This window comes from Hakea prostrata, chromosome 4 (assembly GCF_041222555.1).
Source record: "Hakea prostrata isolate BN-2017 chromosome 4, UWA_Hpros_2, whole genome shotgun sequence".
Classification (NCBI taxonomy): Eukaryota; Viridiplantae; Streptophyta; class Magnoliopsida; order Proteales; family Proteaceae; genus Hakea; species Hakea prostrata.
Window position 1 is genome coordinate 7,602,292 of NC_142603.1, and position 17,684 is coordinate 7,619,975.

Consider the following 17,684-nt stretch of genomic DNA (forward strand, 5'->3'; position numbering starts at 1 on the left):
ATCATATGCAAATGAGAACAAAGAAATTTTTAATCATTCTTTATTTAGATAATATAAGTAATTAACTCTTACGTACATACAACACACAAACTTCCATGCGTACCAGAAAATTGACAGCAGAGCTTTTATTAATGGAAGAGGACAAAGAGGAAAGGATGAATGAGGTATCCATCCGAAATTACAAGAAAGGTTTATTTGATTAACTGGATTAGCTAGAGCTCTGAGCTATCAACTTCGTTACTATTACAAGTTAAATTAAATAAGCTGGAACTTCATCACTTCTGGCACTGCTCTTGTAGTTTCTTAACACCGAAGCTATTCTCCACCCATGCAGCATATCCTCCTGCCATGTTGTTCACATGCTTGAAACCCTGCAATTCCAAATAACCAAGAGAACATAGGTATCATCAATCATGATGTTTCCAAATGCAAGTAGCTTCATTTCTGCAGGTTCTTTAAAAATCATTTGTGAAGGGGATAAAAACTTACAGCGTTAAGAAGTTCTGTGCATGCAAGAGCTGATCTGGCTCCACTTTGACAACCCTTCACAGTTTAAAAGCAAAAAGTCAAATAGGGTAGGTACTCTTTCATCTAAATTATTGATATCTGTGATATTTAAGTTATTGGTATCTTTTCTTAGAAGAATTATATCTACCCGAGATATTTTATTCACTTGGGAGTGGAGAAATGATACCCACAAACAAAGCATGGGCTCAGAACAAAAGATCATCCATGGAGTTGGATCATATTTTATTCATCCGAAGAAAAAATAGTGACAATCACAGTTACGATGAATGAAGAAACAAGACAAGAAATGGTTACCACTACAAGAAGATCATCTTTGCTGCAAGCAGAAGAAATCTGCTCCAGAAATTGGGGATTCTTCGACCTCCCTGAATTAAACGAACAGTAGAACCAAATTAATTAAATATCTTTTGCTACCCATCAGGGAAAAAAGAGGTGGGAAAACCAGAAAGGGGGAAAGTAGAGAATTAGAGTACGTACCTTCTGGGGTGAAAAACAAGAAAGGAACGTTCAAAATGTTATCAGCATCAACGTGACCTCTCTGAAATTCTTCTGTGGTCCTGTTATTGCAATAAAAGAAGAACAAATTTGAAAGTAACTCCAGAGAAAGGGACAAAAAAGGAAAAATTAAAATAAAAAAGAGAGTGATGAATCCACAAACCTAACGTCTATGTAACGATGGCCTGAGTGAATGAGCTCCTTAGACTTATGAACATCAACGGTCACCATTGATACGGCGCTGCAACAAAGAAAAATCCAAGCAAGAGCTACCAACCGTTAAACTACTGTGCAGAAATATTATCTGAGAAATTGTTTTTGGAAAGAGAAAGAATAAAAAGGTCACCTTGCTGCTTCACCCATGGAGAAGGAAAGGAATGTTCAGTTGGGGAGTGGGAACGGAAAACGGCCGGAAAACTGAAAACTGAGAACCGAAATAAGCTTTGCTTTTGCTGCTGTTGCTGTACTTGGATCCCGTTTGCTTCGTGAGATTTATAGGCAGAATGTGCAATGTGAGGCACGTGGGAAAGGAAGAATTATTTCTTTATTGGGATTAACGTGAAGGGGGAAATTTTTTATATTTTAGAAAATGCAGTCAAACACGAAATTATGGATCGCATACGGCATCCAAGATTTAATAAATCCCGGCCGTCAGATAGACCACACAATGTTTGAAATGTTTGGAGTAAATTTTTTCTTATTGTTTAATAAATCCATTTTTCTTGTCTCTGCCTCTACGTTTCCGAACTTGGACTTTACTTAGGTTATGTTCATTTAATGGGCAGGACCGTCAAGTCGACTAGATTGAAATATCAATTGAAATTTAAGGTTGTGATTCAATTTTGACTGAAATTTTGGTCTGACCATCCAAAATCTCAGCATGACGGTCATGTGCATTTAATGTGCATGACCTAAGCAATTTTGTCCAAACCCAGTCAGATTTTGACCTTAGAGACATTTGGAATCTGATGATCATTGAAATGACCAAATTCTCCCTGCGTATCATCATGACGATATTGACCCCGACACGACCATTTCTTTTCTTTGGTTGATTCTCGTATCAATTGGAGGACTTTTTCACCACAACCGGCTCTGATTTCCGACATGGAGAATTTGGCTTTGGTCAGTTTTTAACGGGTCACCGTCACCGGTGAGGAATTTTGTACTCAAGAAAGCAAAACATAGAAAGTGAGAGTCTTGGTCATGGATGTTACGTAAGATTCAATCGATCTGTTTCTACCATAGAGACCAAATGCCTTAAATCAATTTGGTCTGGTCAATCCACGAGGCGATTCCTAGGGACCAGAATCGATAGGAAATTGTGTTGGTTCTAGAACTGTGTAATCAAGATGAAATGAGCGTTTCGGGTCCAATGAGGCTTCAACTCGGTTTCAATTTGGTGTCATCCAATGTTTATCTAAGGGTGATTTGTTTCCATACAACACCTAAAACCAAAGAGTAGGCAAAACATAAGAGGGAGGAAATTAGGTTGCATTTAGGACTATTCGATGGTTTAATTTAGAATACGAGAACAAGCATTTAGCAATTTTTACCTTTGTTGAGAGTTGAGATTCATTCCATGTTGTGATTTTGCTTGTACCATCTATCCATATCTCCATCGAAATTTTGGAAAATAAACAGTCCAGATCAAAATTTTGACCGAAATAAACAATCCAACGACCTAAAATTACACTGAACAGTTCCACGGATTACTGGCAAAGCAAAATCCACCCATGGTGACTGTCAGATCTGTTTGTTTGTTTTCTAGTCCCACAACATGATGGCGTTGGTTACTGTCCAAACCATAATAATTGTCCACATTAAAACATGGATCGGCCCCTAAGAGACCACGTAGCACAAATATAGCCAAGTAATACAGGCACATCACAAAAAAGCGCCTTTGTACCAAAAAATAGAGGCACGTAGCTATAGCAGGAAAAAAAATTTAAAGCACATAGCTACCTGGCATAATCGCAGAGAAATGGCTGAGAATCGTAAAACTCCCTCTAAAATACGTGGTAGAGTGTGAAAAAAGATACAATCCACTACTCGCAAGGATACAGGATCCTAATTCATGGAACTCTTGTTCCACACCCCAAGCATGTCTTCTGGGATGTTTGAAATTATCTACATTTATGATTATACAAATCAAGCCTTCCATTTGGCTTCTAATTTTTAAAACCAGGCAAGTTCAATGCACAAGCATCCATTTGCCCAACTATTTCGATCCATGAATCTACTGGTGGTTCAAGTCCACAAGGAGGACCTATACGAAAGCAATATCGACTCGGAACAAGATGGATAACACAAAACAAACCGCAGTACGCATAAACACCTATTCTTTACTTTAATTTTCTAATTTACCACAGAAGTAAAACTAAAGTCCTGAGATCTCCAACCAAGAAAAAATAAGACAAAAACTGGCCCAACTAGGCCAAGAAGGTATAGGTTGCTCATCTTGAAAATTTATTTCTTTCACCAAACCACTGAAGACACACAGTTACTTAAAGTTGTGAACTCTCTTTGCTGAAATGAGCGTATTCGATAGAAGCATAGCTATAGTCATTGGACCAACTCCCCCAGGAACAGGAGTGACAGCTGCAGCTACCTTACAAGCCTCCTCGTAGCAGACATCCCCAACCAAGCGGTACCCCCTCGGACTACTTGTATCCTGAGTGGAGTGATAAACAACCCATCTTAGCAACAATGAACAATAGCCACCAAAGATACTAGTTTTTCCATGTAAGTAATTTAATAAAACAAACAGGAAAGAAATTATCTGTTCTTTGAATTTAACAAAAGTAACATACTCATGGATGAGAGAATCCTTGTTTTCTGTTCAAAAGAAAAGAGAGACAGAGAGAGAGAGAACCCTTGTTTACGTCACATGGAAGGTCGGTAGGGCCATCTAGTGGTCAAATAGAAAGGATCCTCTGGATTAGCCTAACTAAATTTCAAGGTGCATTTCAACCATAAGCCAATACATAGGAGACTTCTCCATGTCTCTAAAATGGACAAATTTTTTGGATGAATATGAAATTCATTAACCAAAAGGAAAGAAGAGAGCGTGGATCCTCTCATTGGATGGGCTCTCCCAATGAGTTATAAAATTCAGCGACATGGCATATTTTATTCCAAGGGCTAGAATAAATCTAATGAATATCCTTGGATAAGATTATTACACGTGGCTGAATCTTATAACTCACCGCCACTCATTCGGAAATTTCCTCCAAAGACAAGAGCCAAAAGGGGTGGGGAGAAGAGAACAACAGACCCTCGTGTAGAACAATGTTACTATGGTCAAAATTTAATGACCAGGTAAGCGTGGATAACAAGTTCACAATTTTTAAGCTGTGACACTGATGCAGGGCATAACAAATAACTTTTCAAACCTGTCACATGTAGATATCTCCAAACACGGGCATAAGGGAATGTGAGGAAGATCAAAGTTGAAAGAATTGGCAATGCTATAGAGTACAGAGAATCAATTTAGAAAGATCAAAAGATGGGCTAATTACCTCAACTGGATTAATTCCAACATCAATAATGACAGCACCAGGCTTTATCCAACTACCCCTCACCATGTTTGGTTGCCCTACAGCAGCGATGATGATGTCTGCTTGTCTTGTTATTTCCTCTGGGTTCTTGGTTCTGGAGTGCACAATACTAACGGTAGCATCTTCTCTCTGCCTCAAAGCAAGAAGACCATTAAAAGGAATAAATCTGACATAGCAGAAGAAAAAGAAGAAGAAGAAGAAGAACTACCTGCAGCAACAGTGCAGCTGGCATTCCAACAATGTTGCTACGGCCAATTACAACAGCTCTCTTTCCCTTGATTTCAACCCCATATCTATGCAGCAATTCTATACATCCTTTGGGAGTGCATGGAACAAACAATGGCTCCCGACCTCGCATGGCAAGACGGCCAATGTTTAATGGATGGAAGCCATCCACATCTTTCTCAATACTGACAGCGTTCAATACATTCTCTTCATTCATATGCTGTTCAGAACCCAAAATAACAATAAATATTTTATTAATAAAGAGTCCCTTCAACTACCCATAGATGAGAGAGAGAGAGAGAGAGAGAGAGAAAGAATAGTATATTTATGGCAGAACAATAGGGCAACTCCAGTATGCCAGAGCCCACAGAATGGGAACAGATCTTTCGACCATTGATCCTTACACGACACAATCTATCCCATTAATATAAGGTTTAAGCTTTAACAACATTTTAGAGAGATTCCCTTTCCCAATTTTGCCAGTTGTTTATGATTTATTCATTTAATGTTAGTGCCATTTTAAAGCAATTTACAGTTCAAGGTCTAGATCTAGTGGTGTTACAGGAAAAGAGTTCATTCTATGTGTTTTTTGGCTGCTGATAATCCCAAGGCCGAGTGTACATCATTAAATAAATTACAGTCAAGGCAACTGCCTGTTGTATACAGTCAGACCCATGCCACCCAACATGTGTTGTATACTTGTATTACCACATTTCCCTTTCCAAGTGATAAAGATCTGTTGCTTTCAATTGATTTCTCAAGCATCAACCAATACAATAAGCTCAGGCAGAGATAAGTAATTTAATTGATGCAGATCTGAGGACTTGAAGGAGAAGGAAGAAAAAAGGTGATCAATCTGTTGCCTAGTAGCTATTATTTTGCTTTGCCGATTTAAGCATTTTACTTGGTTTATTTTCAGTCATGGTACATTTAAATTGAACCACAATCTAGTTGGTTCAACTGTGGTCAATTTAAAATGTTAGTTTTCTTTTGGGTTCACATAAGTCATATGGACCAAGAGGAATCCAAGTTGACTAGGAGTTGAGTTTCTACCCTAGTCTGATTTTGAGGTGTTGTCTATTGACCTTTAAATAAAGCAAATCGTGGAGGCTCCTTATCTCCTCACAAATGTCAGAAAGTAGAGCTTGATTTGCTGCTGTGTTATGTTCTGCAACTTAGAAGATAAACAATTACCCCTATACATGAAGATCTATCATTCAATTCAGGATATCAAAAACCCAACCTGTTGTACTGAACCCCCCCAAGATTTGTTTCCATGGATGGATAAATCCAATCTTCATCTTACTTACAATTTGAGTGGATAAAACAAGCAAGGGATTTTCCCCCTGAATGAAACAATGTGTGAACAAAAAAGATTAACCAGTGACCAGAACTTAAAAGGGTGAACCTAGTGCCCCAGCAGAGGCCGGTCAGTTTTCCTACACAGCTTTAACCCAGAAATTTTTGTTGGGAGGTTGTTTCAATGCCTTGACCAAAACTTAAAACTCTAAATTCAAGAAAAGAATAATTTTCAGGCCACTTTCATGTTAGCTCAAGGTGCTTCCAGATGAAAATTTAGTTCAATCTTCAGCCATTGCTTCTCCATGCTCTAAGGTGGAACACTATGTTCAGTATTTTCTTGATAGGCTTATCCTTGAAATAATCCTAGAAGGAGAGGTGCTTCTTGATCTTTTAGCATGTTAAGGCCTCACGAAGTACACCCTTGCATATAATCAAAGAATAAAATTTCCCTCCACCCATAGAGGATAGTTCCCTCAACATCCTAGGATTCAAAACCCCCTATTGGATCTTAGTATTTTCCCAAAACACTCCCATGATATGCCCTCTCATGCCCACCCAACACCTCAGGGTGAACAGAATACCATTCACTGCGGCTAGAGGAAAGTCAGTCCCTATTCAAGCCACTAAAAACTATAGATATTACAACCATTTCTTACTATTTCACATCACTAGTCCGAAATGGATAATAACTCACAACAATTTCCAATGGAACTGATGAGTAAAGCAAAACTACCATGGTAAAAGATAACTAGAGTGAGAAACATACAGAAGGCAGGGGTAGCTGAACAAGAATGCCATGAACAGATGGGTCATCATTAAAGTTCATGATAGACTTTAGCACTTCTGATTCAGTGGAATCTTTGGGCAAATTAACTTCATAAGAGTTGATCCCTACTGCTTCACAAGCCTTCTTCTTGTTTCGCACATAGGTGGCTGAGTCTTTCCTATCACCAACTAGAATGACTGCTAGCCCAGGAACAACATTGATTGCATCCTTCATCCTGGATATTTCATTGGTGATTTCATCTCGAATTTGCTTTGCAGTGGATTTTCCATCGATCACATTTGCATGAGTTACAGTAGCCATTGCCACTGCACAAGAAAATTAATAGAAGATTATACTTAGTAAATGGCAGTGCAGAGAAGTCCATTGAACAAAAACACTTCTAGTTGGCCAAATTTTCAAGTAAAATGTTACTGCATGCTTACCATGATTTGATTATGCATGATAATCTAGTAGACAGTGAGCACCATACCATAAAGCAAAGCAAGTACATCAATGAAAACACACTTCCTTTAACAGTAGAATCACTAATTTTCCAACTGATATTCTTATAAATGACGAAGACAAAGTAGCTAACTAGTCCCTGCCTTTATATTAAATCCCACTAGGGTTTATACTTCAACATAGTTAAAATAACAAAATATCACAAATAAAAATAGGAAAAAATGTTGAATTGACCATGGACAACATTGCCCAACCAATGTCATCATTACGCATCATAAGAAGAGAGTGATACAACTGGGCTGCCTCATTAGAAATCTTAAGGTCCAAGTAAGGGTTGGGTGATCAGCCATGTGATTTTGGGTGGCATGAAGTGTCAATTGGCTAAATGACTGTAGGGACATATGGGATATAGACAAGGGAAACTGGGACTGGCCTAACTACTTGAATAGAGATAGATGGAACAACAGGGGGGGGGGGGGCTTTCATTGAATTAATATCTGATCAGGGCTATAACATTTTTGGTTCTTTGTACAGCAGAACCTCTAAGTAGTTATTTAACAATTGTATATAAAATTCTTAGACTGTTTCATAAAACTAAATATAGAGTTTGTCTGATCTAAGTATTCCTTCAAAACTTATAAGGAAAATTCTATAGGATCATGATACAACCAGCTATGCTGTATGGTGCAGAATGCTGGGCAGTTAAGGAGCATCATGTAGATAAACTCAGCATAACAAAGATGCTGATGTTTATATGGATGGGTGGCAAAATTAGGAAGGATTAAAAAAATAAGGAATTATACTATTAAAGCTAACTGAGGCTAGCTGCAATACATGATAAGCAATGAGTTCAAGAAGACCTTTTGATGCTCCAGTTCAACAACTAAGATATAAAATGACAAAAAGTGCAGGATACAAAATATGACATTATCAACTCTATCTCTTCAACCAATAAATAATTACATTGTTGAGAACATAAACTAGTATGAAAATACGTCAACGAAGTACCAAAGTGCAGCAACCTAACATACTAACACTAGAGAACCCCAATAGTCATCCCTCCATGAAAAATGAATCACCAATTTATAGCTAAGTGGCCAGTTAACAGAGCTAGACTTGGACCTAAGTCATTTGCTTAAAATTAAAATAAATACTAGTTTCACTGGCCATGAGTTCTCAATACCATTACTAAACTACAAAGCCAAGACCTATGACTGCCAGCCATTAATTTAGAAAACCTGCAAAAGAACTCAAACTTCATCTTTTTCCAACATTTACATTCAAGATATACCCCTAGGAGAATCCCTTGCCACGCAAGACATGAACTAAAACCTATATTCCTAATTGCTACAATCGTACCTTTTGATTGTTGACATTTCATAACGAAAGCTCTAGATGTAACTTGTTTCTAAAAAAACAAGACCTCTGACTTCACATTTATCAAACATCTAAGTGTCGCAGCACCCCAGTTAAAACGAAACCAGCCCAATTAAAAGAATAAAGCTACAAGTGACCAACTTTTGCTTGAAAAATGCATCCTTTCACATAAAGCAGAGAACAGGCAAAAAATTTAACAGGGGAAAACGATTTCGAAATCATAAGTTTGCTCACACCAAAAAGCAATCGTTCACTCAATTTGATAAAGAACACCCTAAATCATTTTTTTCAAGGCGAACTACGATTAAAAAAAAAAATCAAAATTAATTCCAAAAGGGTCCGCTCATACCTGTCATAGTCGATAAACGTTTGCGCTGAGTGCCAAAGCTTAGGCTAAAATTCTTCACACTCGATTCGAGGTGAACCGATTGGCGATACCGAAAAACGCAAGTGCGCATTCTGTCAAATGGAAGAAGGCGAGCAGTCGTAGCCGAGGAACAATCTAAAAATATCATCGACGCCATAGCCAAAAATAAGAGGGAAAAAGAGTTTTTTTTTCTTTTCCGTCCGATGGGGTGACGAAACAGTAAAGGATTTTTAAGGCAGAAAGAGGTAGAATCGCGAGGGCGCCCTGGATTATCGGAGAACTAGAGTGAAAAGGGTCGGATTTCGGTCTTGCCCGCTCAAACTGCTATCGAAACTAAAAATTGGAGGGAAGAGGATAAATTTCAAGAACTGAAAAAAATCAAATAAGTTAAAGGCGAACAAGTTGAACTCAAAGTCTACAGCATGATTTGTGAATTGTCAGATATAACTCACAAAAACACAAAGGAGAAACCCAGCTTTCTTCGACAAGTTCCAATCCCTTAGATTGCGTCCTTACTCGAAGAAGAAAGAATGGCATTCAAAGAGGCAAAGACTAAGAAGGCAAAATTTGAGACAAATACTCAGAATCAAGTTCGGCAATTTGGAAAAGTTCTGTTGGAACGAAGAAGAATCAAAAGAGAAGAGAGAAAAAATTGCAGTTTGCTGACTTTGCAGAGGTTTAATCCCGAGCATATGTCGCCGGTGCAGACGTTCACTTACACAACCTTGCTTAATTCGCCGCTTTGCTGAAGAACTTGAAGGTGTTCACTTGCGCCGATGTTCCTGTTTCCTTCTAAAAACAGTTCTTTTTTGTTTCTGTTCCGGTACTGCTTGGATAACCGCGCGAACTGGTTTAAGTCGGAAAGTCCTGTTTGGCTGGTGGGTTTTTCTTGGTTTTCCCCCTAAAATAACGATGCGCCTAACAGCAGTACCGGAACAGTACCTGTATCGGAAAATGCTCGAATATCGGTATTGAACTGGTAAAATCGTTACGAACTTTCCTTTTTCCGCCTCCCTCTTACACCGCTCAATGTTCCAAAATCCACCATGAAAAAGCTAAACAAAAGGATGGTTGGTATTATTCCAAGAACTTTATACTCATTCCTTTAGAGATGGACGGTTTGATCTGGTATACAATTATTACGAGTTGTTCTTGTTCATATCTAATCCTAACTTTATTTTTTTGCTACCGAATGAGAGCCTGTATAAAAAAGAATGATTTGAAATATCTTAACATTCGATTCAATTGGTAAAGATCATTAGTTCAAATATTCTTGAACCTACTAATATACGTATTTGTTTGAACTTGTATTCAATGTATGTCTCTAAAAATCAACTGACTCTGACAATACATCTCCTAAAATCATTTGAGATAATATATTTTCTAAAATCATGTGATATAATGGTTGATAGTTGATATCGATACTTTAAACATTGCCCATATATAAAATAAATGTCGATGCTTCTTTAAAGGAGGTCAAAGTTCGAATTTTCTTGAGACCAAGGGTTTTCAGATCTATATTAATTATATAAAGTTCTCCTAATGATGTAGTTGAGATGCATGTAAGCTAGTCAGTAAGCTTAATTGCAAAAAAATTGACTAATACATTTTGGTGATTACTAATGAGATGTTTCTCTTTAATATACCAATATCTAAATTGGCCGAATAAATCCAAATAGCAAAACCACTATTTGAATCAAAATCTGAATCTAATAGAAATTTAGAGAAGACATCCGAATTCGAATCCGAAACTTTATCGGATATCCAATAAACTATCTGATTATTGATTGGTGATTTTTTTTCCAATTAACAATTACCCGTTTCCAAATCCGATTGTTAGCCCCCTTTTTAAAGAAAAGTGTTTAATACTTTATTTTAACCGGATAATTATTGATTTCCATTATCCAGTTACCAATTACCGGCATCCAAATCCGATTATCATCCATTTTCAGAGAAAAAAATCTTGAATACTTTACTCTATTCTATCCGGATATTATCCACTCCGATAAGCAATTATCAGACTCCAAATCCAGTTGCTTAGCGAGATACGGATATTTTATAGTAAGAAAATTTGCACATACGGATACCCTTAAATGGATACAAATGTAAATTCGGAGACGGATTTCGACTATCCATTTACGGATCTACTTTAATCCATAAAATCAAGAACTTGTTCTTAACTATCCATTGGGAATAATAGTTAAGAAACTAAATTTTCCTAAAATAGTTAGAACCTCTATCAAGGGATATCTCCAAGTGATATTTCTCAATAATGTCTTTTCCCTTTAAGAGTTGTTTGAAAGTTAGTCATACAAATATTTTTATAGAACATCTATTGATTTTTTAGGTATTTACTGAAAACAACATCACCTCAAATACTAATGTGCAAAACACAAAAATATTTTGAATGTCATAGTTGATAAAACATTTTATAATTCCAACAAGGTAAACTCTGAAATTTATAGAAAACTTAGTAAGGTCTGAAAATTTATGAGAAGCTTATAACATAATAATGGATTAAGCTCTACGTGGTGCACAATCCAAGGCCCACAAGATTCTCGCATTATATGGGCCTATTGTTTGACGCCCATGCACGGCGTAGCCCATGAAACGTGTAAACTATTTAACCAGGCAATAAACCACCAGGGACGTACCAGGGGCTTTAATATTTATAGGGCATAATCTCAAATAGGGTTTCTTCTTTGTTTTTTGGGTAAAAAAATCTCAAATAGAGTTAACTACGGATCAAAGATCTATGTAACCGATTGCATTTAATTGGACCTTATTGATATGGTGCTATGTGTTTGTTTTTCAGACCCAACTTCCCTAGGGAGAACAGGTCTTAAAGGGATTTTCTTTTTCCACACTTGGTGGCATTAAGATGGAAAGTTCATCCCCACTGAGGGGGTCAATTTAAATTTGCCCAATATAGTGAACTTAGAATATTACAAAAAGCCCAAAATTAGTATTGGATAATATAAAATTACTATTTATGCCCATGGTGTCTCGGAAGGAAAAAAATCTCCAAATGTACAACCGAACTCCTGCATCTCAACTGCCCATTTGCCCAAATTACGCTCAAATTAAACTCAAAACTTTGTCAATTTCAGGGAAAGTGTCTAGGGCTCGTCTCCTCATCCCCTGTAAAGACAAATTGAAATCTTAACTATTTAAGTGAGCAAACAATACTTTGGGCCAAACTTAAATGGGCAAAATGAAAAAAAAAAATATAAAATTCATTAAGAAATGATTTGCTATTGCTGAGAATGGTTCATGCTTCACATTTGATTGCCAATAGACACAAGAGTCTTGGTTCACATTTTATTGCCAATAGACATAAGAGTCTCGCTCATCAACTGAGTCTCGGAATTTCTTTGGGATTTGGGCTTGAGACCATTAATAGTCGTGACTAAAAATATAGCATAACATTTGTAATAAATGTTTTGAGAATAATAGAATAAAAAACCTAATGCTGGACGCAGCCTTATATTGAAGCAAACCAAGTAAAATCCGTGTCTCTTTTCTTCTTGTTTTCTGTTCAATTGTATGTAATTAATTGCTCTAATCCTAAGAATTGCTAAGAAGGATCAATGCTTTACATTCATGTTCTAGATTCTCCCCCTAGCTCAAACTCCTTTTCCTTTTCTTTTGTAGTTCAATTTTTATTTTTCTTCATAACCGTTAGGTTGAGTCCTTTGTTGTCGTCTCCACCCTTTCCCTTTTTTGTAGTTCCATTTTTCAGATATATTTAATCTACTGGATCGACTGGATGAGTCCGGATCATCGACCTCGACGGAGAGCACAAAGTGCTCCTCGACGCTTCTTTACCACAAAAATCAGTGAGGCCCACGGTGAAAAACACTTTTTGAAAAAAATAAAAATAAAAACTTTTTTCACCAGTGGGACCCACTGGTTTTTGTAGTCAGGAATCCATGGGGAGTACAGATGATCTGGATTCCGACCGGATAATGTATGGGTAGTGGGTTGTCTTCTTTCTTTTCTCAAGTTGGTCTTTAGTCAGATTAAAGTCCCACCCCATTTTTTGTCATTTTGTTTTTCTAGGTACCATTAATGGCCCACCAAATTACGGCATGAAAACCACCCACTCTGAGGGGACCATTAATTATATTATATTCCTACCTATCGATCAGCTGTGCTTGTCAACTTATCAGTCAGATTAGAACGATTATTGCTAGAAATCCATTAAAGTTTGTTTAAAACTTAAAAGCATAAATTATGAATTTGGAGACCGAGGAAAAAATAATATACTATCGTATTATTAGTATTATTATTTTTTCTATTAATTCACGGTTGGAATTTTGATTCTCCTCCCATTAATTCTGATGTCTTCATCCATTAATAAAAATAGCGCGTTTTGTTAGACGTATAAATTATAAATATACGTGTATTTATATTTAATTATAGTATTTATGAGTGGTAGGCATGTATTAAGTTCTTTGCACCTAATTTAGGTGTATTAACTTTTTTTAATGAAAATGTATTAAGTAATTTAAGTGTTATTTATTAAATATTTTAATTTCCCTTTCTTTCTTGAGCAATGAATTATTCCATCTCTATAAGCACGCATCATGCAGGAGTTGTGGAATGTATGATCTATGGTTGCATGGATTGTACTAGTCAATAATTTATTCAGCCTTAGAGGTATTAATTAGTCCAAACATGAAATGCATAGTTGTCAACTTGTCGTTGCAAGGACAAATGTATTCAATTCTATTTGAGGTTAATGGTAGTTTTAAGGGGATGTTTGGAGGATTGGTAGTGTTATATACCATATTATTATCCTCTATTTACGCAAAAACACTCAATGCCAAAAAATACTTTAAATTTGATTATTTTTTTTTAACAAATAATTTTTATATATTGAGCATGAGGTATTATATAATATATAGCAAATTACATGATACCCGCTATATTTGGGGCAAAACTCTTGATCACCCACTATTACCTCATAAATTATATGGCACCTAATAAGAATTACAAATTACCCATAGTTACATTTTCAGTTAAGTAGATATGTAAAATGACCAAAATACCCTTACCTGCATTCAAGCCGCTTAAATTTTGAAATGTGAATTACCTAAATTCTATTTGGGCAATAAAATGACTTTAATGGCCCTTGTGCCGTCACCCTGACTCATTGATGGGACTCCCCTTCCCCTTCTCTGACTCCGACAACGGTTGCACGATTCCCAGTTCTACTGGAGTATTGTCGCCTCTCGGCATTGCTTTGGTATTGACTTCTTAAATACTCGTTTAGAGAATCAAGAAAGGAAAAAGTAGAGAATCATGGAGTCGGATTGGAGAGAATGTGACCGAGTGGGATTAGTCTCTAACGGAAAATTAGGTGGCGTTGATGCTAGAGAGCATCACAAGTTGGCGTAGAGGGAGCGGCGCATGTCAATGTGAGAGCTTTTTCTCTCCTCCATGCTCTTCTCCCACACGCCAATATAGTTCACAAAGAACAATCAGCCATCCTTGAAGAGATCATCAAGTACAACCCTTTGGTTGTAGCTCACCTCCAATCTCTTTAGAATAAGAAAGAACTATCAAGGTGCGAAGCCGCTTCCCTCGCTACTAGTTGTTCCCCAGATCTATTTCCATTCCATCAATTAATATTCTTCTTTGATCTTATTCATTCTATTAAGAAAAGATCAATAAATCTATCTAAGGATTTGAATAATCTAATTTCTTCAAGGGGTTCGCCATCATCGGTGCCTCTGGTTTGGGGCTCGGATTGCAAACCTGTTTCATTTGATTCGTCGGAATGTGACATTTAGGTCTCGCAGGAGCCATTGTCGACGATTCGAATAGAGGGGATCTTGTTAATGTGTCTCTCGTCGATTTGTACCCTGAGGGGTAGTCACAAGTTTTACCACTTTCTAGTATTTTAGTTGAATGTAATTAAGGGTATTTTAATCATTTTACACTATTTAACTAAAAATGTAACTGTGGATAACTTGTAATTTTAACTGTAGGTGCAATGTAATTTATAAAGTAATAGTGGGTGGTCAAGAAATTTACCCTAAATATAGCAGGTGCCGTGTAATTTGCTCTATAATATACCATCAAGTGAAATTGAACCGATGACCTCTACACTAAAAGATGTTGATTTTGTTACCAATCGAATAACCTTGTGATTAAGGGTGTCAATTGCGTACCAAAACCGTTTAACCGTACCAAACCACGCCGTTTAAAACCACACCGTACCGTACTGTTCAAAATTTGGTACGGTTCTTACTGAAACCGAATTTCTTCGGTACGGTTTCGGTTTTAGGTACTCATACTGTTGGTATGTACCTAAATTGTACCGAATTGATATCGTACCAAATTAAGGGATATAAATGTAATTTTATTATGAAAACACTTCACATTTACCTTATCTATAATTCCCTATTTCAGTTTTTCGTATGGTCCTTCACTCCTCTTCTTAGATTTACTTGCTTTGTCTTTGTTAATATCAAATTCTATCAATTGTTTGGTTGCAACTTGCAATTTCATTAGGATCTTAATGAATTAATAACAAAAGTGGCATGGGTTTATTTGTATCAAAAGTGTACTGCACTAGATACCGTGTTTAAACATTTTTTCTGTACTGATTTAATACCGTAATCGTACCAAACCATTTTTACAAATATTGAAACCATACCGTTTAAATTTGGTACGGTACGGTTTTGATTTTCAGTATTCAAAGTTGGTACCATACCGAAACCGTACCGATTCACACCCTTACTTGTGATGATGAATTTGATCTAATTTTAGAGTCTAAGATTTTTAAATCTTGTTTAAACTTTTTTTTTCCACAGGCTTGAGTGTAGGAAAAGGAAAAAATGTAGTATAGATGATGAAGAATTTAATCTATGACTTCCTTATTATACTTATTATTACCTCTAAAAACTGCCACGATTCCTAAAAGCGCATCTCCTGCTGAAACTAATTTAAACCGCATGCGAAGCAGATTACTAATAAGTTAATTAAAGGTCAATAAATTGTGGTACGGAAGCCACTTGATAGTTAGACTTAGACTTATCTGCTCTACTTATCAACTTAATTATCACTCCGATCAAGCAATAGAAGTCGTGTATATCTGGATGATCGATCAGCTGGGCCGACATCAAGCTTCAATCGAAGAGTCAGAGTCAAACACGCTTTGATATATAAATTAAGAAACTTCGATCGAAGTCGCGTTTTGGAAAATGTATATCGTACATGTTCCAACACTGGAATTATTTTTCCCCGGATTCGATGAAAACACAGCTATGCCTTTAATTACTATTTATTCCCACTTGTGCAAAGAACAAAGGATCTATCACCACATGTACGTGAAAGATCAGATCAGATCAGATAAGATAAGATAATGTAATTATCATTTATCAAGCCAATGCTGCCAAGAAATGAGATTATTTCCCTTGGGATCTTTGGAGTCTACGTTTGGAACCTCTTCCATCCACAGGAAAGAAAAAATTTGAAACCAGGTAGCTTTCTTTTCCTGGCAAGTTGGCAATTGATCAGTGAGATATCTTTTCCTTTTATACAAGTGGGGGAGTATCATTTACTGTTCCTCCCCAATTGTCTTCCACTTGTTGCTCATGCTTTTTCATATTTTCATTTTATTTTCTTCTTCATAATTAGTAGTTTTAGATTAGGAGAGAAATAATGTTAAGTTATCATTAGGGAGAGTCGAATTTTTAACCCTTTTCACAAAGAGGGTTACTCATTACTAACAAAACAAATCTCTATTACAATCACAGCAAATCAAGAGGGGTTTGGGAGGAGGGGGGACAGACATGACATTCGTGAGGTGAGATTTAAAAATATGCTAACAAAAGATCTATCTTGAAAGAATAACATCTCCACATACACAAGAAGAGTGTTGCCTATAATGAATATTGAAACATAGTGGACCAGAAAGAAGACACCTATTTTAAATAACTTTTTACATTAAAGATTACAAGAATTGATCTGGTCCAATATTATCTATCCATTATGGTTACTTTTGCTGATGGACTCATAATAATTTATCTCAGTTATTTTTTGAGAATTATCATTAATATTTAATACTTGATGTTAGCAATGGTATTCCATTACTTAATTCTCCAAATCTACCTCAAATTGTCTGTTTTAAAACTCCGAAAAGGAAAAGTGAATCCATAAAAATGCTGTGTTTTTCACCTAAAAAAAATCTAATGTTATTGTCAACAGAATGTGGACAATAACATTTTGCTTTTTTGGGTCATTAGCACCTCCAATTGGCCCTTCTATATGATTACCACAATGAACATCCATTTTAAAGGATTCGGGTGCAGGTTTCGTCTTCTTCTTATGTTATATATTTATGGCTTCAATCACTTTTTACTGTCTCTTTCATCGCTTGCATGAACTGATGGGCTTTCATATAATTGATTTGTAATCATTAAGAAAGGAAAAAAATTGCTGCAAAAATGTCCGAAGATAAATTGGAAATTTGATATATCATGTATCAAGAAGTACATTGGATCGATTATACATCAATCGAAAGATGTATATCCAGAAGAGACCCAGTTGGCTTCACTGCTACTTGTATCGAAAACTTCTGTTCCAATGCTTA

The 17,684-nt window shown here is 36.4% G+C and overlaps 2 protein-coding genes across 2 annotated transcripts; both read right to left on the minus strand.

Moving 5' to 3' along the window:
- On the minus strand, positions 1–1,475 carry LOC149017551 (thiosulfate sulfurtransferase 18-like). The gene is made up of 6 exons (XM_089151884.1): positions 1,370–1,475; positions 1,187–1,264; positions 1,006–1,085; positions 823–893; positions 490–543; positions 1–371 (listed from the first exon to the last, which is right to left on the minus strand). Exons 1-6 carry the CDS (start codon positions 1,384–1,386, stop codon positions 276–278), a joined length of 396 nt encoding a protein of 131 aa, XP_089008010.1. The 5' UTR covers positions 1,387–1,475; the 3' UTR covers positions 1–275.
- Positions 1,476–2,874: 1,399 nt separating this feature from the next.
- EMB3127 (Amino acid dehydrogenase family protein) lies at positions 2,875–9,953 on the minus strand. Its single transcript, XM_089151885.1, has 5 exons — positions 9,062–9,953; positions 6,874–7,199; positions 4,789–5,025; positions 4,542–4,709; positions 2,875–3,694 (listed from the first exon to the last, which is right to left on the minus strand). The coding sequence occupies exons 1-5, from the start codon at positions 9,234–9,236 to the stop codon at positions 3,524–3,526; spliced, it is 1,077 nt and encodes a 358-aa protein (XP_089008011.1). The 5' UTR covers positions 9,237–9,953; the 3' UTR covers positions 2,875–3,523.
- Between the last annotated feature and the right edge of the window lie 7,731 nt (positions 9,954–17,684).